Here is a 22,016-nt window from a genome sequence, read left to right on the forward strand (position 1 = left end):
AAAAAAATGAAAATTAAATTTTCGGATATTTCGGATATCCGAAATATCCGAAAATTTTGAAAATCACTATCCGAATCCGAATCCGAAAAATTCGGATATCCAAATTTCGGATATCCGAAATTTCGGATATCCGAATTTTTCGGATTCGGATTCGGATATCGGATATTTCGGATCGGATTTTCGGATACGGATACTTTTGAACACCCCTAGATTTAGGGTATTATATAAAGCTTAAACCAAAATATTACCATAATATAAATTAGCAACACATAGTTGCTTTATGTTGTTGTACATTATGTATTGGGGGTCTTTCAAAAAATAATTGATTTTTTCATTTTCAACACAAAGGTTTTTATCTTTTAAATTTAACCACTTTAATTGTTTTAATTTTTTTTAAACGGTGTATGGATAGGATGTCGCTAATCGGGTTAGTAGTTAGTATCACCAAGTTAGTATTAAAATTCCCCAGTGTCTGGATTTGAACCCAAGACCTCCAAGAGAAGTAAAGCTTCTCACCTCCCCTTGACCACTAGCACAAGAGATCATTGGTATAATACGTTATGATTGTACGGTATAAATTTGATTTACTTTATGTTTTGATCCAAGCGCAATCCTTATATAGGTTACATTAAGTTCGATCGGATAGGTCGAAACGCGCGTTTTCATATGGTTAACGCATCACGTAACGTTTGTACTAATCCATTCGATGTTTGCACTGTGGCCGCAACGCAACGCGCGCAGGTGTTTTTGCTAGTTTAGTTATTAATTTGTAATATTTAAATCAAATTTTAAATATAAATATAAATGCAATGTTTAGTACTAAAATGAAATAATAATCAACAAATTCTGCAAACTAAATTTAAATATATTATATACTAGGTTAGAAATTTGTGTATTACACGTGTGTTAAATAAAAGAATTAGTAATATTTTTTTGTATTAGATTATGTTTTTAATTTTATCGTGTAGTAAGTGATAAACTTGTAAAATGTAAATAATATATTTTAAAAACATAGATATATGTATGCATACTTGCACATATATATATGTATATATGTGTGTGTATATATATATATAGAGAAATCTTATCATACTCCTAATAAACGATTTTAACAAATATTACATGTCAACACTATCATTTCTCAAAAAAAAAAAAAAAGTTTTTTTTACCATTCTTTATATCGGGTTAATATCATTGAATGATAATATTTATTTTAGAATCTTTACTTTAATATCCGTAACTACTTTAAATATATCTTTAATTCGATCAATAATTTTTTTCGATTAGATTTCCTTGTTCTTCTAAAAAATATGCATTTACAATGATATTTTGAATTGCTGAAGTTTTCATTACTTTGTTAGCTAACGGCATAAAAATAATTAAGAAGCTTCCTATAAATTAATGATTGCGGCGAGATACGTTAAGCACTTTAGAATCGAGTCGGGCATTGATTAGTATGAGTAAGAGATTACAGCTTTTGAGATGATTATCGAGTACATCTACTTGTATTATTGAGTTTTGCAAACAAACAATTTTCTATATTAAACTCGTGTAATACACGAGACTATAACTTAGTATAACATTCTACAAACAACGAAAAAACTAATCAAAACCAAAAAATAATATAATAAACATATTAAATTTTAAAAGTAAACTTTGAATAAGTAAACAATTACAATTTAAAAGAACCCAGAAAAGAAATTTGGACTAATTGGATAATGAAACTTTACGCAACTAGTTACTAATTTAGTTATTTATTTATTAGGTGTACATTAAATATCAAAAAAAATAAAATCTTATTGGGAAAAGAATCTTGGACTAAGGGTATGTTTGGCATAAAGCTTTTAGGAGCTTCTAGTTTTAAGCTTTTAAGAAAAAAGCTCCTACTCAATAAAAAGTCTTGTTTGGTTGAAGGAGCTTTAAGCTTTTAGGTTAGAAGCTTGGAACTTTTGGTTGAACGCTACTACTAGTAGCGTTTAGAAGGAGCTACAAGCTTTTAGGGAAAAATGACTATTTTAACCTCTAAAAATAAGGAACTTTTTAATGCACCAACTTCCTAAATTTTTAGTTATGTCCATTTTGGTAATTTTATACATTTTATTAAAAGCTCCAGCTACTCTACCAAACACCAAATATATCTAAAAAGCTACAGCTACTAGCTACCAGCTACAGCTATTAGCTTCCAGCCACCAGCTTCCAGCTACCAGCCACCAGCTACTTTTGCCAAACATACCCTAACCGAATAATGAAACTTTACGCTACTAGTTACTTGTTTAGTTTTTTATTTGTTTATTAGGTCTAGTTACTTATAACCCATGGCATTATAACTTAGTGGTATATTGGGGCTGAGATAAGGGTTAATGACCATTAAGTCTGGATTCGATTCCCACCCAGATTTATTGGGTTTCCTTTTGGATTGGTGTATAAACATTATTGCCTAGTGTAGATGAATATGATCATGTGATTCCGCTCATGACACGATGATAATCCAGTGGCCCGTTAGTAATTCTAAGAGTAAACTTCCGTTTGCTCCCTGTGGTTTGGTCACTTTAACGGTTTGCCCTAATCATTTAAAAATAACCATTTTACTCGCTGATCTATTGAAGCCCTTCATGATTTCACTCCCTGCCCTAAACATCATCCATTTTAAACGTTAAAACCTGTCACGTGCAAAACACCTGATGGGCAATTATGTCTTTTCCCAATCTAGCCTTTAGAGTTCTAGTTTAAAACCCTAAATAAACTTATTATAATCTTCTTATCACCCATTTCGATACATTATCACCCAAATCGAAATCTTTCTCAAACCCTAAACATTCTCTAACATCAAATGCATGCAACATTATCGACGATTAAAATGCAATGTCAATATGGTTCGTTCGTCCTAGGGGACAAGATGTTGATGTACAGAATCTGTATGGTGAGTTTTGTAAACCCTAACACTGACCATGTATTGAACTGTTTCCATATTGTTAAAGTGATAATGGTGGCATTTTGTTATGTTTTTTCAGTTAACCCTACATTTTTCTCACTCAAGATTCATCATGGGGGCTCTTTCACAAAGTTTCCTAGCAGGATGTATGTAAAAGGTCAGGTAGACTAGGTTGACTTCATAGACAAGGATGAATTTTCAGTTCATGAAATAAGTTATATAATGTTAGAACTAGGGTACTCAGAAAATGAGTTGATTTTTTACCATTTCAAACTGTTTGATGAAGATTTGAACTTTGGATTGAGGGCTTTAGGAAATGACTGTGATGTGATTAGCTTTTTGTCATGTGTGGGTAATTATAAGTTGATGGAATTATATACTGAGCATGGTCAAACTGGAGTTGAAACATATTTTATGTCTCCTAATTATAAAGTTAAGATTCAGGAAATACATGATGATGATGTTTTACCTGTTAGGAATACACAACAAATATTGACAAGGGCTTATAGGAGACTAGCATTAGAGTATAATGTAGGTGATGCTGGGACAAGCCAGGTAGTGGATGCTGGAACTAGTCAAACTAAGGTGCTGGTTAATCAAAATGATGTGGGAATTAGCCAAGTTAAATTAGATCAAAGTCAGGTACTGGATGCTGGAACTAGTCAAACTGAGGTGTTAGTTAATCAAAATGATGTGGGAATTAGCCAAGTTTAATTAGATCAGAGTCAGGTGATTAATCTTGGTCAAGATAGGGCAAATGAGGGTAGTGAGGTTGATGATTAGGGAGATGATGGTGAGGGCAGTGAGGGGAGTGATCAGGATAGTGATTATGATCACGAGGGAGATGTTGAGGATAGTGAAGATGATGACCAGGACCTAGATGAGGAGCCTGCAGATAGTGTTGAAGAGAAAGATGATTCTGATGATTCAGATTACATAATTGATGAAGATAATATGATTTCTGATGTAGTGGTTGATATGCAGAATTTCAGTAGTTATGTGGATCATGACATAGAGGAAGAGCCTTTAGAATACAATCAATTAAGTGACTCAGATGGCATGGGACTGGATGCACATTTAGAGGATTTTGACAGCTTAGCTGATGAGGAAAATGACACAACCATTAAGATACAACTGAGAAGGGAAAGAAGGAAACAAAAAAGGAGGAATGATCCTGTGGCTGACCCGTTCTATCTTGGTCAATTTTTTTGTAGAAAGGAAAGAGATAAGGGCTCTTGTTAAGAGGTTGGTTGTGTCTAGCAAAATGCACCTGAAGATTATTAGGAATGATCCAGTTAGGTTTAGGGTGATTTGTGAAGGGTTTAAACGAAATTATGGTAAGGGTAAAAATGAGAATTCAACTTCAAGCAAGGGTAAAGAGGGGAACTCAGCTGCAAGTAAGGGTAAAAAGGCCAATTATGCTGCATGCAAGGGTAAAACTGTCAAATTTGTACATCTTCATGCAGAAGTGGTGGTCCAAGTGTGTTGGTCCCAAGAGTAAAGCTGGTGCTTTATTGCAAAAACCTACCACAAGATCAGAAACTAGATCCAAAAAAACATGCATCCACATGTCCACGGGTACTTTATCTCTCCATTACAAATAGAGAAGGCTCTTGGATAGTGAAAACCTACATAGATGAACACAAATGCTTTCAGACAAGATATGTGAAGCTTTGTAATGTTTCTTGGTTAGCAAAGGAGATAAAACCTACAGTTGCAGTAAACCCTTCTATTCCTCTAAAAGCACTTCAAGATACTTTTCAAAGGAAGCATCAGAACTCAGTTTCTTTGCAAAAGATGTTCAAGGCAAAAGGGATTGCAAAACAGAAGATGGAGGGGGAGTACAGGGCTTAGTATGCAATTCTAAGGGACTACTATGAAGAACACATGAGGTCAAACCCAGGAACAACAGCGACAATTTGATGTAGAGAGTTAACCTAATCCCAATAGCCCAACAATACAGTTTAGAAGGATCTACATATGTTTAGGTGGTTTGAAGGCAGGCTTTAAGGTTTGTGGAATGCCACTAATGGGTTTGGATGGAGCCTTCATGAAAGGTCCATTCCTAGGACAAGTGCTAACAGAAGTGGGCCTAGACTCTAACAATGGAATATATCCTTTGGCCTATGCCTTGGTTGAAGCTGAAACAAAAGGTTCATGGGTTCGGTTCTTGGAATGTCTGGGACATGACTTAGAGTTTCAGAAGGATTCATACTTCACATTTATCACTGATAGGCCGAAGGTAACTTTAATTGTTATTTTGTAACATTAATTGTCATTTTGTAACAATCACTGTCATTGTTCATTTTAAAACCTCATTCCAGCCATACAACAGGTGTTTCCATATGCGAAACACATGTTCTGTTTGAGGCATGTGCATGAAAACATGAAGTCTAGGTGGAAGGGTGAGTTATATAAGAATTTTTTATGGAAATGTACATCTTCATCTACTGTAGCTTACTTTGAACAAGCAATGAATGAGGTTCTAGCCACTGTTGAGGGTTTATATCAATGGCTGAGGGAGATTCCACCTGTTCATTGGACCAGAGCCTATTTTAGTGGTATGTCAATTATAACTTCAATTGTAAATATGTCAATTGTAACTTCAGTTAGTGATGTATATAATTTGTAACTCGTGTTATGTAGGTAGGGCTATAAGTGATGTGCTTCTTAACAACTTGTGTGAAGTCTTCAACAAACAATTGGTTGAAGGAAGGGACAAGCCAGTTATAACATGCTTAGAGTATTTGATGAGGAGGAATGTTGTTGTGCACATAATGATTTCAAAGAATGAAGGTCACTTGACACCAAAGGCTACTGAGATTTTTGAGAAGCTAAAGGAGAAGGCTGCAGATATGAGGGTCCAGTGGAATGTTGTGGACAAGTATCAGGTTAAAGGGAGCTCATTGGAACAATATGTTGTTAATATAGCTGACAAAACCTGCTCTTGCAGAAGGTGGGAACTAACTGGTATGCCTTGTAAGCATGTTGTGGCAGTTATATGGGATATGGCTCTACATGGAATAGAAGTGGAGGTTCCAAAGAAATGGGTTTCAAAAGTCTATGGTTAGAAACTTGGAAGCAGGTCTATGCCCACACAGTGGACCCAATCAATGGTAGGAGCATGTGGTTACCATCTGCTTGTCCAACAACCCTTGTACCACCCAAGCACCATAAGCAAGTTGGCAGGCCAATAAAGAAGAGGAAGAAAAGTGCAGAAAAGTTGAATGAACAAGCATCCAAGCAAGGGAAGCTATCTAGAGTTGGTCAAACTGTGACCTGCACAATGTGGTGGGAAGGGGCATAATCAAAGGTCTTGCAAGGGATCTGCAGATGGGTCTCAGGCCAATGCTTAAGTTCTAGATGTTTGTGGTTAGGTTTTTAATGATTTAACTATGTATGTTATAACAATGATCCTCTTTTGCTGACATTATGTAACGCCCAAAATTCTTAATCCGAAAGTAATATTATCATGCTATAATTTAACAAAAATCGGGCATGACCCATTCGTATTATGAACAATTCCCTGTAAGACTAACTTGTAATAACTTAAAAAAAAATACAACACAGCGGAAAATATGAACCCAAAATTTCGTTCTTTAATAGACATAGTACTTACAGGAAAGTACGAATATCAAATGTCATACATTCATTAAAAAGGATTTACCACGTTCCATTATATTAATACTTCGGACCTACATTTGCTAAACTATGTGACCGATCTCTCCCGTACAATCCTTTGCTCTTGACTCGATCTTCAAGCTTTCTATCCTTCATAATGATGTTAAATCCACGTAACCTGTAGACACCACATACAATCACATCGTTAGCAACCAGTGACATCATACATAAGTTTTAAACATACATAGTTAGGCGTCAACATCTCATGCTTTCGCTTATGTTAATCCATTCATTCATCCATTCGAACACCATCATTGGATTTTAGTGTCAAACCTACAACTTCCATTATTTGTATACCTGCACTTCCATTTCATTCTCAATAGGAAAACGGTTAGCATCGTTAGATTTCATTCATACGAATAAGTCCACATATACGCATAAACAAGTCTCATTCATTCGTGCATATATTTAAATTCCAATCCATGCATACATACCTTTCTATTCGTAAAAATGCTTACAATTTACATCTTACACAATATTACATGCAAGTCCTAAACACCCACGTCTATACATGTAAATTACATACACATAAATCTCCATACTTACGCGTTCATAGTCATACTCACCTACGAGTTCCAATTACTTACATACAATCAAACACATACCCACATGTATAACTACTTATTTTATCCTTATGCATACCCACAAGCAAGTTCCCTTCTTACCCATACTTGATAAAAACTCTCTCTTAAATTTGGGTTGCATTTCGGAAGCTTTAAAACGGGTTCCTTACTCATCCATAACTCACACGACTATTTGGTAAAGTTAGGGTGCATGAAGGGGGCCTAACGGGGCTTAGGAATGGGCTTACGGGGCCCGAGAATCAAAGAAAACAAAGAAACTAACTTAACTAGCAACATAGGGCGTTAGCCAAAACCCACCAGCGTCGGCGACGCTGGTAGCGGCGTCGGGGACGCCCCTCTGCAGATCTGCTCTCAGTTTTTTGCTTATTTTCACCGTTTCGACCCCTGTTCGTGCACCCCGAACGTCCCAAAATGTAAAATAACATTTGTCCAAGCCCCTAAATCATTCTAATACTAACACTCATGCCTTAATGGTCGAATCCTTACCTTACCCCGCTACCTAGTTTTTGACCCGTTTGATCTTTAATACACACTTTCCAACTTAGTTAACATTTTTGACCCATTACCACAAAACTAAACTTAGAACTTCATTTGATCTTACGTTCTTACATATCTCACTATTCGCAACATATAACAAAATTAACAAATCTTTCTAAATACTAAAAAGAGGTTCGGAACTTACTTACACTTCATTATGTTATGACAACAAAACCTCATTTGACACATTCGATCTACTTAGCAAGAACCATCGTTTTCATTCAACCAAATCCATGTTTGACTTCGTAACATACTCATTTATCTAGAACACTACCTTATTTAAACAAGCTAAGAAGTGAAATTAGAATCACTTACCTCGAGTGTCCGTTTCGTACATGCTTCCGTTGCCTTGCTTCCTCTTTTCTTTACCACTTGCTTTCCATGCTCGTGCGGTACATGAATCAATTCTAACAAGTATAAAGCATATACTCAATTTCACATCCTTTAATTCTCATGTAATTCATCACACCACCGCATTAAACACACATACATATAACACGTACCATATGTCTTACATAAATCTTACAATTGTGACAACAAGTCTAACCGAAACGCATATCTCATAATAGTCTATCATTGATCACTTCATTAATACATTCTAGACATTTCCATCCATCACTTATGTACAATTTCATCTAAAACCATCACATAAGCATTTCATCATACACTTGGTGTGCGTACACCATTTGGTGCACATTGTACAACTAATTGTAGCACATTCTTCCTAGTTCACCCATTGATTCACATAAGTAATCCCAACTTCACAATTTGCCACCCTAGCTATATGCATATTGTTCTAAATCACCTATTAATCATAATATCATCAACATTTATCTAAATTGCAAGTAGAATTTCACAACTTTTTAACCATCTTTTAACATACAAGTGGGTTTTGCCTAATCCATGCTCATATTCAAAATTTAACATCTCTTGATGTTTTATCAACCATAGCAACCATTATTCATACCAATTTTTGCATTACATACCCGGATTATACTAGACCCACAAAATCAAACATCACAAAATTGCAAATTTCGACTTACTTGATGTTGGGTATGCTTAGAGGATCATCATTCTTAGTTCATGCATTCAACTAGGCTTCAATTCCCCTTTCAATATGAAGGTCTGCTCATGAATTAGGGTTTCACCCTTTTCTTTCTCCTCTCTGTTCGATCGTTCCACGCCCAGGTATGGGTAGTTGGGGTTTTTATTTTTATTTTATATATAATCTTTCTATTTATTCAAAAACCACCCCTCATGTTTGTAACCTGTTCATTATATAACTAAATTTCTTATCCTTATTTATTTTAACCAAACTTTTAACTAGGTTTAATAACCTAGTTATTCTGTTTCTTTCTTTTAAACGTGCTAACATATTAACAACTAGATAATTTGAATTTTGGGGCGTTACACATTATGACTCTGTTTTGTATGGCCTGAATTTTGATGTTTGTTATGGGTTATGACCTAGTTTTTATGTCAATGACAATGTTATGGTTGGTTTTTATGTTATTACTTGTTAAGTTTTTAGTCTAGGTTTGTTTATGGTCTTGTATACTGCAGTTTTTTTGGTTTGATTTGCCGACAAACAGCTGCAAATTGTTTTGATGTTGAAACTGTCCAAAAGGTGTCAGTTGTTTTAATAGGTTTTTTGGTTTGATTTGCTGACAAACGGTTGCGAACAAAAGGCCAAACAAATGGGTCATAGTGTACGAATTGGTCGTAAATTTGTCGTCGTTAAAAACAAATTTCAAGGGTGTCAAAAACAACATATCAAACCAAACTCAAACAAGTAAACTTGTTTTCATTACAATTCCAAAAAAACATATCCAACATACATTCTTCCATAACAAACCTACCATATCGATATTACATTATACCATATTGGTTATTCAGTTTTACAACATATCTAGGTCATCTTTTAAGAAAAAGAAGATGCAAAACATCCATGTCACCCTTAACAGAACTTTCAACTTCCTGTTTTCTTTTGCAGCAACTCTAGCAATGATTTCATTCCTGTTACACCTTTCCAACAAACCAGGTATGATCTCAGTTGATCGTCTACACATGGGCGGATCTGACCATTTCATGAACCCATGTAGAGCACATCGATAGAACCTCCTTCTTGGATTAGCTCCAGTCCAAGATGTCACATACGAGGTAATTCATTAATATGAGTTGAGAAAAGACATAATTGCCCATCACGTGTTTTGCACGTGACAACCTTTAACGTTTAGGGCCTAGGAGTGAAAATCATGAAAGACTTTATAGATCAGAGAGTAAAATTGTTATTTATAAAGGATCGAGGCAAAACCATTAAGATTAAAATGAAGTTTACTATCATTCTAAATTTGCATAAATACTTGACACAATAACACATCTCCCCATTAACTAGTTTTGTGATTAAGCCGGAGAAGTGCGCATTAAACTTGAGTGTACATCCATCCTCGTTAACCCTTCCTTCCTTCATGTTGTTTTTGCCGGAAATCTTGAATTGAGTTCAACAAACTCTCACCGATTGCATGATCCTCCAAAACCCTAATCTATCGAATGCAAGTTTGCCTCTCATCCTTCTGATTTGAATCATGTATATTTTATTATTTCAACTCGTATTCTCGTCACTTTTTGTTTTCGATGTTGTTTAGGTAGGATCTTTTTGTTCTCATATATGCATTTGCGAACTCACTGTTGATCTGGTTGAGCTCATACTGTTATGCGTCGTCTCGATCTATTGTTTGCTAATTGTTTTTGGTGTCACGAATTAGAGTAATTTGTTAGGTTAGGTTAGGTTAGGTTTTTGAATGTTCATACTGAAATTTGAGTGGTGCCATTGTTCTACATATGATGTAATGTTAGGGTTTTTGTTTAATGGATATTGCGTTGTCATGTTTTGTAAGTTTTAGGGTTTATTGTGCAAGAATTGTGTTTATGATTTTCTGCAAATTTTGAAGTTCGGATTTGAGATTGTTTGGCTGCTTTTTGTGCAGTTGCCAGGATGGCAAATGATAACCGTCGAAGTAATAAAGTTAAGGAGGATGATAATAAGTCAAAGAAGAAAGGTGTAACGCCGGATGCGTCGCCTGCTTCTAGCTCAAGAAGGTCATCTAGAGGGACAAAAGAAAGTCCGATTAAAGAAAATCAGATTAGTACTCGTAAGTCTTCGAGATTGGAAAAGAGGAATGTATCCAGTACAACTCCAGGTAGGGGAAAAGCAGAGAAAACGAATGAACAAACTATAACTCCTACGAAGCAACATGATAGACGCAAGAAGCTTGATGTGGGCATTTCAGCTGTCAATCTTCGAAGTAGGGGTGCAGTATCTCCCGCCACATCAGATTTGAAGTCAAAGAAGAGGCAGGTTGCAGGTGGTGGTAGGAAAAGGAAGAGAATTGGCGCTTGCACTAATAAGGATTTATCTAAACCACCAAGTGCAAAAACTGAAGAAGGTGGGTCACTCGGTTTTCTGTTTTCATATGATGTTAAAAGTTTATAATTGGTTAACACACTCTTGTTTCTCGGGATGTAGGTGATGATAAAGATAAAGAAGTTGAAGAAAAGTCGTCGGAATCCAATTCCAGCAGCAGTAGTTGCAGAGGTACCGCGTCTAGTCAAAAGTTTTTTAATTTATGATAGTTGTCTTATGGATTTATTTTGGAACATTGATGTTGATACAGAGGTGGAAAAACCAGATAGCTTTAAGTATGTGGATGATATAGATGGCAGTGATGATGACTGCAGTGATAGTAATGGAAAAGAATCTACTGAGAAAGCTTCTAAAAGACAATGCATGACATCAGATCAAAATGAATCTGAAAATGATGGAGTTATTGATCCAGAACAAGTAGGACATGAATCTTTTCTTTTCACAATTGAGTGGCAAAGCTCCCTTCAAAACGATAGATGATTGGTAGTTGAGTCATTCAAGTTGCTTCTTTTTTATGTTTGTACTAGGATAGGACTCCATGTGAAGCAGTGGCTGTAGCTGAAATTGTTGAAAAGAATAATGTTGTGTCAAGGATCGACACGAGTATATGCATTGCTTGCAAAAAGCTAAGGTTAGTAAGACTCTCAGTGCATGCCTTAATCTATACAACCATCTTGTTTTAACTACGTAAGTTACTGTTAGATATATCTTATATATTTAGCCTTATGATAAATGATTGCATTAAGACGGTTAGTCACTTAACAGCTAATTAATTACTACTCCCTTTGATCACACTCACTTTACATGTAACAGATGTGGCCACCTTCCTTTGGTCGTAGAGTCAGTCTGGGATACTCGAGAAGTGGAGGTCTCTGAAGCTCAAGGTTTGAAATAAACACGTTTTGCGTACGCAATTCTCACATGATTATTTCTTGCTTTATACAAACCATCTTAGCACATCATTTCTCTTTCAGGTTTGCAGAAACAAAAGCAGTATTTTGTTAAATACAAAGGTCTTGCGCATATTTACAACCAGTGGATAATGGAAACTCAGTTGCTACTTGACGCCCCATTGCTTGCAGAAAGTTATACTCAAAACGGCTCGGTAAAGTGGAATGAAGAATGGACCGTTCCACATCAGCTGTTGAAGAAAAGATTATTATTGTCGTTGGATCGAGTACGTGAAAGTCAAGAGAATACAGAGGTCTTGAATTACCGTCACGAGTGGCTTGTGCAATGGCAAGGCCTTGATTACGAGCAAGCTACATGGGAATCAGAAAACATATCGGTTTTAGATTCACCCGAAGGTCGTAATCTCATTAAAGATTATGAAAAGAATCATGGAAATGCAAAGATATACGATTCTTCAGATAATGATAGGGTATGTCTTAATCTTTTTACTTGTTATGAGACTGCAAAAACACCGTTAATTCAGTTTTGCTTTTACTTTAGATTGAGGAAATCACGGTAAAACTTCCGACTATTTTTGCTGGCTGCCCACCTGGAATGGATAATATCCATTCAAGCTACGTTAAGAACTTGCATGATGCTTGGAACAAAGGACACATCAGCATTGTTTTCGATGACCAGGTAATTCTTAAGCTTTTGTACGTATTCTAAGTTATCTAGTTAGGTTATGAACACTTTATTAGTTCTAGCAACACGCAAAGGGAATAATACGATGTACATATCATGCTTGCAGGAGCGATCAACGAGGATTGTTCTCTTTATTCTCTCGTTGAAGTCTGTATCTCTGCCTTTACTACTTATAACAAGACATGATTCTCTATCGCAATGGGAAGCTATGTTCTCAAAGTTAGCACCTTTTAATGCGTTCAAAGTTTCCATCGAGGAAACACATGACAAAACAAGTTGCAAACTGCTAAATGTTCGAGAGGACGGTGGTCAGTTAGCATTCCAACTACTTCTATACCCCGTGGATGCATTTGTTAAGGTACGTCCATGATTCTAAGTCATATGTTTGGTGATCGTCATATCTGTATGAGTTTACATGATTTAAATGTTCTTTTTACAGGATTTGGATGTGTTAAAAGCCATAAAATGGGAAGCTGTTATAGTCGATGAGTCGCAGAGCTCCGATATCTCGTCTCATTTTAGTCACATCAAGAGCCTATCCACTTATAAGCGGTTACTTGTTTTCTGTGGTCCGTTAGGTGTAAGTTCTTCTTCTCTTCGATTAATCAGTTATTTTTGTTTAAGAGTGAAAAAAGTTAGTTATATTGTGTTCCAGGTGAGCAACCTTGATGTGATGCCGTTGGTAGAGTGTGGTGTCATAACGAAAACCGAATTGAGTGATATTAGCAAACTGAAGGAAACGTTGTCTAAGCTTATTGCATACGAATGCAAATCCAGCTCATCGAAATTTGTGGAATATTGGGTTCCGGTACAGATATCAAATGTGCAGCTTGAACAATATTGTTCGATGTTACTTTCGAATGCAATGGCTCTTAGTGCATGCTCAAAAAGCGATGCTACAGGGGCTCTTCACGACATTCTTGTGTCTAACCGCAAGTGTTGTGATCACCCCTACATAGTTGACCAATCTCTACAAGCGGTCCTTAATAAGGATCTGGAGCCGGTTAAGTTTCTAGACGTTGGCATAAAAGCAAGTGGCAAATTACAATTTCTGGACGTTATACTTCCCGAACTGAGAAAACGTCAGCTCAGAGTACTTATTGTATTTCACCCATTAAGTGGGTCGGGAAAAGATTCGACTTCAATCGGTGACATATTAGATGATTTTGTCCGTCAAAGATTCGGTGCAGATTCGTATGAGCGTGTAGACGCAGGAATGATGCTGTCGAAAAAGCAAGTGGCTTTAAGTAACTTTAACAACAAAGAAACGGGTAGATTCATATTCTTACTCGAACACCGTGCTTGTCTTCCGAGTATAAAATTATCATCAATAGACACTATAATCATATTCGACAGTGATTGGAATCCCGCAAATGATTTAAGAGTGTTACAGAGAATCGCAATTGATTCACAATCGGAACAAATTTTGACTTTCCGGTTATACACTTCATTAACGCTAGAAGAAAAGATTCTTAGACTTGCAGAGCATAACGTAACTATTGATAGCAAGTTGCAGAATATAAGTAGAAGTACTAGTGATAAGTTACTCATGGGGGATGCCGCGTACTTGTTTAAGAAACTTGATGAGTTTCATAACGATTTGAATGTTTCCTCCGATGAATGTTGGTGGAATGAGCTTGTAGAAGAGTTTGTAGACTTGCTTTCGTACAAATGTAATGAAAAGGATGCAGGGAAGTTGAAAATTACGAGAGCGAAACCGATTTGTGGTAAAAACGTTACGGTCCAGAACGAGCTAGATGGAGAACCACATACGTTTTGGAGAAAGTTATTGGCAGGAAGGGATCCGTGTTGGAAGTATTTATCTAGGTCGACTCCGAGGCAAAGGTCATCGAAAAGACCGCAGTATTTTGAGGAGACATCGAAAAAAACAAATGTCATTAATGATGATGTTGGGCGTAAGCGTAAGAAGACTACGAATAATATTATTGAGCCTGAAGCATCAAAGCCAGTAATAGGAGGAATTGCAAATAGCTCCGTTGATCCTGTTGCATCGAAGCCAGTAATAGGAGGAATTATAAAGAACACTGTTGATCCTGTTGCAGCAAAGCCAGTAATAGGAGTTGCAAATAACACCGTTGATCCTGTTGCATCAAAGCCAGTAGTTGATCCTGTTGCATCAAAGCCAGTAATAGAAGGTCAAATAACTGATATTTTTTTTAATAGTATTACGGTTTTTCCTTTTTAAATGTTGCATGAATTTTGATTCTAAGATTCCCGCATATTCTTTCCAGGGGAAATGAGTTTTCGGGACCAACTGAAGCTCAAAATATCTAAATTATGTGAAGTGCTTAAGTTGTCGGTATGTTTCTCACTATATATATATATAGGGTGAGGTTATTTTCAGAAATCAGAAGAGTGTTTTAGTGCTAGAAGAAAACTAAATCGTTAAATTTTTTAATAGTTGTTCGTATACTTTTAAAGATTTTATCTTTTTACAAACATATGTGTATGTTATATACATAAAAACGCATTAAATTAGTTTTATTAGTTGATATATGTCTTAGTATAGGCCTGTCCCTAAGCTGATTATAGCTGGCCCTAATCATTGTAATCCTAGTCTATGTATATCCTATAGATAATCTCATTGTGATCACAATCATAATACAATCAATATACAATTATACCAAGTTTATCTTGGTATCAAAGCCTAACCCTAATCAGCCGCCACCTTCTAGCAATTACAATTACCTGCAACCTAACCCTAGCCGCGTTACTGTTCACGCTACTGTTCCATCACTGTTCACGGCGTTGTTCTCCGTCACTATTCACGGTACTGTTCATTGTCACACACCTTCTGAAATCTTTTTTTTCTTCTTTTTGGATGGCTGGTCAACAACTAATAGCCTTCATCACTGCAGAAAAAACATCACACAATTCTCATTAGTTTAGCTTTGTCCTATCCCCAACAAATTATGGCCACTGGGAACTTACGAGTTACGATACAACCCTTTTTAACCACCCACGACCTATTTGGCTATGTTGATGTCAGTATTCCCTGCCCGCCATCACAACCTCATCCGCATCCGGTAAAGACAAAGAAGGCACAGAACCCATTACTCAACCCAACCCCGAATACACAACATGGCTGTGTAACGATGCGCATGTCTGGATGTTGATCATCTCTACTATCTCGGAAACCTCTTTTCAACACGTTCAAGGGGTCACTTCCCTTGATCTTTGGCTAGGTCTTGAACGTGCTTATGCACCACACACCTCCTCTAGAGAATTTACCTTGAAAACACAGCTTTTGAAGATCCAGATGAAACCGGAAGAGACATCGGCTGCCTATCTGTCCAGGGCACAGGAGTATGCCAATATTGGCCAACCCATGGCTGATAAAGATATTGTGATGCTTGTTGTTGTAGGTCTCCGTGACGAGTACAATGGAGTCAACATAATCTCTTTGCAAGACAATTCACAGCTGTGTTTAATGAACTTCCTGGTCTCCTTGCTGACCACGGGTTCTTGGTCAACAAATCAGTCCCAAAACCTGCTTGTACATGCATTCACGGCTGCTACATCAGCAAATTCCTCATCAACCTCGACTGAAACAGTGCAGGTCATCTAACAATTTGTTTCTCACTTGGGGTTTCAACTTCAACTTGTCTCTGGTGCCCCTCAGAATGGAACACTTTTGTATATGCTCGTCAATGTAGATGGCATTGTTTTGTCAGAAAACAACAACAGCAATGCAATTGATCGTATTGTCAGGGGTCTCGGCTAATTTTTTGCCATACAAGACATGGGATTATTATCTTATTTCTTGGGGATTGAAGTGGTACGCACTGGGTCTGATATTCTCCTCTCTCAAAAGAAATATATTACTGAATTACTTGCTTGGGCGAACTTATGACATTATAAACCGGTCCCCTCACCATGCACTACCAATGTCTCACTTTCTCACGGTGACAGTCCCCTGTTTGCTGATCCAGTTAAATACAGGCAAATGGTTGGAGCATTACAGAATGTTACTCTCTCTCGGCCTGAGATCACTTATGCAGTCAACAAAGTTTGCCGGTTCATGCACTCTCCCACTAACAATCACTGGTCTGCTGTTAAACGTATTCTACGGTATTTGCATGGGACATCATGGTCTTTTGATCTCCGGCACTTCTTCTGTTTTACATGCTTATACTGATGCCCACAAGTTAACCACCTTTTCAGATGCGGTCTGTGCTGGTTGTCGAGATGACCGTCGATCCACGGGGGGATATGCCATCTACTTGGGGTCAAACCTTGTTTCTTGGTCAGCTAGGAAGCAAAAGATTGTATCTAGGTCATCCATTGAAGCAAAATACAAGGCCTTAGCCAATACAGTTGCTGAATTAACTTGGCTTGAAACATTGTTGGCTGGACTTCGTGTTTCTATGAAGATACCTCCAATTTTATGGTGTGATAATTTGGGAGCTACATATCTTTCTGCCAATCCAGTCTTCCATGCCAGAACAAAACATGTAGAAGTAGATTTTCACTTTGTTCGTGAGAGTTGCAAAGAAGAAGTTATTTGTTCGGTTCATTTCTACACATGATCAGATTGCTGATGTCTTCACAAAACCTTTAGTCTTCAGATCGTTTCCTCTTCTTGAAGTCCAAGCTGAAAGTCCGGTCCCGGCCTTAGCTTGAGGGGGAGTATTAGTTGATATATGTCTTAGGGGCTGTTTGGCAACTTCTGAATGGTTAAGTGCTGAACCAGTAAGAGGTCTGAACCATTAAGTGCTGAACCAGAACCATTAAGAGCCAGTATAATACTTAACTATTCAGAGGCAAATGTCTGACCAATTCAGATTAGAGGTCTTAACCATTCAGACTCAGTATAATGCTTAACTATTCAGAGGCAAATGTATGAACCATTAAGACATTTGCTCGCGAAACAAACAGTCTGAACCATTAAGTGCTGAACCAGTAAGAGAGAGGTCTGAACCAGTAAGAGCCTCATTAAGAGGTAAACAAACAGCCCCTTAGTATGGGCCCGGCCCTAATCATTGTAATCCTGGTCTATATATATCCTATATGTAATCTCATTGTGATCATAATCAATATACAACTATACCAAGTTTATCTAGTTTTGTCATATGATTTTGAAGTTTTCCTACACGTGTTAGATTATGTGTAGGTAATAAAAAATCTTTAAAAATTTATGAACTAGTAAAAAATACATGTAAAATATTTCTTAAATTTTCTACCGCTTTATCGCTAAACATGAAACAGCGGGCGCTATCGCTACATGGCATGTATCGGTAGCTTGTTGTTATTATCGCTATTTGCTATGGACAACTATGAAAGATGTTTATTGTTATCTTATGACGATGCACTAAGTTACTTACTAGAAACAAATAGCATGTTCAATTTGATTTTCATTTTAAATGCAGGAGGATGTGAAGCTGACGGTGGAAAGATTTCTCGATTATGTTATCGAGAATTACCGTGTCAACAAGGAACCCGAAAACACATTACACGCTTTCTTGATATCCCTGGTCTGAAATTTTTATAATACACTGAAAATTATACATGTTCCATTTTATCATATATTCATATTACTAACGGTATATACTCTACTGACTTCCAGTGTTGGATTGGTTCTGGATTATTAAAACACAAGTTGGATAGGAAGCAATCCATCAGTCTCGCAAATAAACACTTGGATTTCTGTTGTAAGGAAGACGAAGCAAACTCGGTCTACTTAAAGCTGGAATTTGCAAAAGAGATGTTCTTACTTCACACTGACAACCAAAAGAAAACCGTTGTTTCAAAAGATACTATACCCGACGTTAAAATCAAGATTTCAGATAGCCCATCTAATGATGATGATAGTGGTGGCGGCGGCAGCGGCAGCGGCGGTGATTGCAACCAAAAAGATGAAGACCGGAACAATAATAATTTGGTTCCGCCTTCAGTTTTTCCGGCTTCTGGTCAATCGGTTCCGACAGATCTGGCAAGATTTACTCACACAAGAATATTAAGAGTTTCATGTTTACTTTTATGTCATTTAATCTTGAAATTTGGATTTTTTTTTCAGGTTAATAAGATTAATAATTCAAAAGCTACACCACTTCAGCGTGGTGAAGAACCATGCTTACCATCCGAGAATCAATCCAATATACATCTCAGTGAACAACGGTCCGATACCCAAAATCCTCTAGTTTCTGAGTCTAGTGCACAAGCTCCAAATCAAGATGTTACACAGCGTGGCTCAAACCAGTTGAATGGTAACCAAAGGGCCCCACGTAAGAAGCCTTATGATCCGCTTCAAGCTGAATTGGAAAGACTATGTGACTTGAAAAACACTTATGTCAAAATTCATGACGCCATTGTAAGTCTCGTGTTTAATTTGTTCTAAATTGCTTCTAGAAGTTTCTCTGTCTTTGTTTCTTATCGTATGCTTCTGGGTGTCTTTATGCAGAAGCTGAAGATAAAGTCTGATCACGAGAAGGAATTAGCAGAAATGATCGCTCAGATCAATGCTAAATACGAAGCGAGAAATCAGGATGCGGATGCAGCGTTTCAGTCAAAAAAGAAGGAAGTTGAAACGTGTTTCAACAGAGTGGTCACGAATAAAGTATTGGCGGAAGCTTTTAGGTCTAAGTGCGTAGATCTGTCTTCAATTGATCCTTCGGAAATTCAAGGTATATTACATCAATTCCACTATTACAAATTTACAATAATTGATCTCGTTTTTAACAAGTTTCAAACTCTATTCTTCGCGGTATATCAATCAGGATTACAGAATCTGCCTCAGTTTAAAGGGCAAGCGCGTTCCAATGGGGTTACTTTTTCGAGTTCACCGGCTCAATCTTCTAGAAGCCAGCAGGTTACAGGGCTGCAACCGCCTCTTCAAATAGTTAATCAGTCTTCACAACTTTTCTCAACCCCACCTGTCAAACCACCATCTAATAATACTGACTCCTACACCAGACCACCGCCATCTAATACCATCCCATACGCCAGACCATCACCATCTAATACCAACCCCGCTTCCAGACCGCCACCATCTACCTTCGTCCCCGCCAGTACACCAATCAAACCTCCCTTTACTCCCAGTATACCAAGTAGACCGCCACCAGGTGTCAACTCCATCACCCCCTCTACCAGACCACCACCATCTACCACCGTCCCCACCAGTACACCAAGCAAACCTCCCTTTACTCCCAGTATACCTAGTAGACCACCGCCAGGTGTCAACCCCATTACCGCCGCTAGCAGACCTATGAACCCCATCACCGCCACTAGCAGACCACCAACTAACATCATCCCAGCGGCTCCTGCCAGGAATGTACGAATAACTGAAATCCGAGCTACACCTCCACATCTTCGACCCTTTAGGCATTTAACACCGGCATCTCCTCATGACCATAGAACGATGCCAAGTCAGCGCCCGTCTAGCAGCTCATCACTGTCTCAAACCTCAGCTCAACCGTTGACATCACAAACACCACCTTTGCCGACAAATCATAACACCAATCCTACTCAGAATTCACCAAGAGGTTCGCCTATAACTTCATCTCAGCCAGTAGCACCGCCAGCATCAGTTCAGCTATCATCGTCACACTCTTGGCACCCTCTTGGTACCCGGCCAGCAACGTCATCCTCACATTCCCAAGTATCATTACCACCAATGCCATCGGTAAGCATAAGCCACTCGGGACTTTATAAACCAACCCCACCTGATTTGCCTATGGACAATGATAAGCAAGATGGTTTGCATCCGCCAAACACGTCCCCATCACCACCTGTGTCGACCGACTTAGGTAAAGAAGGTACTGTAGTTTGTTTGTCTGATGATGGTGATTCATCATGATTAAGTGGCACTTGTATAAGAGTGAATGTGAAGCAGGGCCTTTTTTAGATAAAAACATTGGCTAACTAGTTAGTCTAAGCATATGTTTGTTGATCATTATTAAACAACTTTAATCTTTAGATTTTTCGCCTGTTACTCGTTCTTGTTATAATATTTAAACTGAACAATCTGAATCCAAACCCTAACAAACAACTAAACAAGCTTAATATGTAGAGTATTAATGAAAAAAAAAACCTCGTAAGTACGTTTAAATATTTATCTAATGGTGTTTTAAATAGTTTGAATATCGAATAAGACTATTATTATTGTTGTCATATTTAAGCTATTGACAACCATTCGATTCCCACTTTGACTATGCAAAAAGTAGGAACAAAACCATCAATTTGGCAACCATCACTCTCAGTCTCATGGTGGGGTTCACTATCACCACTTTGACATTTCATTTTGAGAAAAACACTTTGATATTTCATTTTAAAAAAAAATGCATTTGCTTTCATACATATTGGTGGTTATAACTTATAAGTTTACAATTTTTACAACCATTTGTTGATAAACTCATTTAATGCTTTTAATCTGAATGATATTTTATAAGTATATTCTTGCTATAGTCTTGACTTGATCTTACAAGGCTATGTGGTGTTAGAGATGGGCATATCCGGTTCTTTTTATACCCGGAACCGGTTCCTAACCATACCCGGTTCTTGAATGAGTGTCAATGGAACCGGTTCTTGGTGTAACTGGTTCCAGTTCTTACCCGGATTTTAACCATTAAAACAAGAACCGAGTGTAACTGATTTCGGGTAGGGTTGAAACCAGTTCCTCTGAAAAACCGGTTCCGTCGGGTAATTCAAAGAAAAGCTGCAAAAATACTGTAGGAACCGGTTCCAACGGCTATAATGCCCTTGGAAACCGATTAATGCTTATTAAAACCGGTTTCTACTATAGATATATCCATCTTCTCCTTTCATTTTCAAGCATCCACTTCAAACATACAATACTTACACCTTTAAATCCTTATTTTCAATTATCCAATGGCGTGCAACGACGAGGTTGTGATGGTTTTGAAAACTAAACGAAACCCCGCAATTTGGAAGCACTTTGACTTGTGCTTAATGACCGATAGCCACGAGATGGCAAGGTGCAAAGCTTGTGGGAAGTTCATGAAGGCTACGGCCAACTCCATGCTACAGAAAAACACCGATCGTCATTGTCCGGTTACAAAGGCGAAGAAAAATGAAACGGGTGAAGGATCCGGAACCAGTTCTTCGAATGTTTAGTGTGTTTTATTTAACCGGTTTAGTTATGTTTAGTGTTTTATGTAATGTAGGATTTTAATTTTAACTTTCGTTTAATGTAACCAGTTCTAATAAATATTTATGTTTCGGTTTATACCTTGTAGTTGTAACGGGTTCTAAAAAAACTCACATTAATAAAAACTTAAAATAA

General features: G+C 37.3%; 1 protein-coding gene and 1 long non-coding RNA gene across 4 annotated transcripts; one reads left to right on the forward strand and one right to left on the reverse strand.

Annotated features, from left to right (window-relative positions):
- Positions 1-6,511: 6,511 nt before the first annotated feature.
- On the reverse strand, positions 6,512-8,907 carry LOC110906073. 2 transcript variants are annotated; one of them, XR_002573635.1, is made up of 3 exons: positions 8,778-8,907; positions 8,050-8,141; positions 6,512-6,731 (listed from the first exon to the last, which is right to left on the reverse strand). It is a non-coding gene; the product is annotated as an uncharacterized LOC110906073 (long non-coding RNA). The 2 variants fall into 2 exon arrangements; XR_002573634.1 differs by lacking the exon at positions 6,512-6,731 and adding an exon at positions 6,739-6,910.
- Positions 8,908-10,117: 1,210 nt separating this feature from the next.
- Positions 10,118-20,705, forward strand: LOC110904295 (chromodomain-helicase-DNA-binding protein 2). 2 transcript variants are annotated; one of them, XM_035983360.1, is made up of 17 exons: positions 10,118-10,321; positions 10,722-11,180; positions 11,261-11,329; positions 11,409-11,575; positions 11,686-11,789; positions 11,972-12,042; positions 12,133-12,539; positions 12,611-12,748; positions 12,861-13,112; positions 13,194-13,334; positions 13,410-14,910; positions 15,007-15,074; positions 18,145-18,249; positions 18,342-18,707; positions 18,792-19,085; positions 19,176-19,398; positions 19,492-20,705. In XM_035983360.1, the coding sequence occupies exons 2-17, from the start codon at positions 10,730-10,732 to the stop codon at positions 20,568-20,570; spliced, it is 5,436 nt and encodes a 1,811-aa protein (XP_035839253.1). In that variant the 5' UTR covers positions 10,118-10,321; positions 10,722-10,729; the 3' UTR covers positions 20,571-20,705. The 2 variants fall into 2 exon arrangements, with proteins under 2 accessions (XP_035839253.1, XP_035839252.1); XM_035983359.1 differs by having other exon boundaries at positions 10,118-10,286.
- Positions 20,706-22,016: the final 1,311 nt, after the last annotated feature.

The sequence above is a fragment of the Helianthus annuus genome, chromosome 14, assembly GCF_002127325.2.
Source record: "Helianthus annuus cultivar XRQ/B chromosome 14, HanXRQr2.0-SUNRISE, whole genome shotgun sequence".
In the NCBI taxonomy this organism is placed as follows: domain Eukaryota; kingdom Viridiplantae; phylum Streptophyta; class Magnoliopsida; order Asterales; family Asteraceae; genus Helianthus; species Helianthus annuus.

Excerpts from the sequence above, each read along its gene's own strand:
- LOC110904295 (XM_035983360.1), top strand. The coding sequence starts at position 10,730 with ATGGCAAATGATAACCGTCGAAGTAATAAAGTTAAGGAGGATGATAAT. Across the intron at positions 18,250-18,341 it reads ACGCTTTCTTGATATCCCTG|TGTTGGATTGGTTCTGGATT; the intron begins GTCTGAAATTTT and ends ACTGACTTCCAG. Across the intron at positions 19,086-19,175 it reads TCAAAATTCATGACGCCATT|AAGCTGAAGATAAAGTCTGA; the intron begins GTAAGTCTCGTG and ends GTCTTTATGCAG.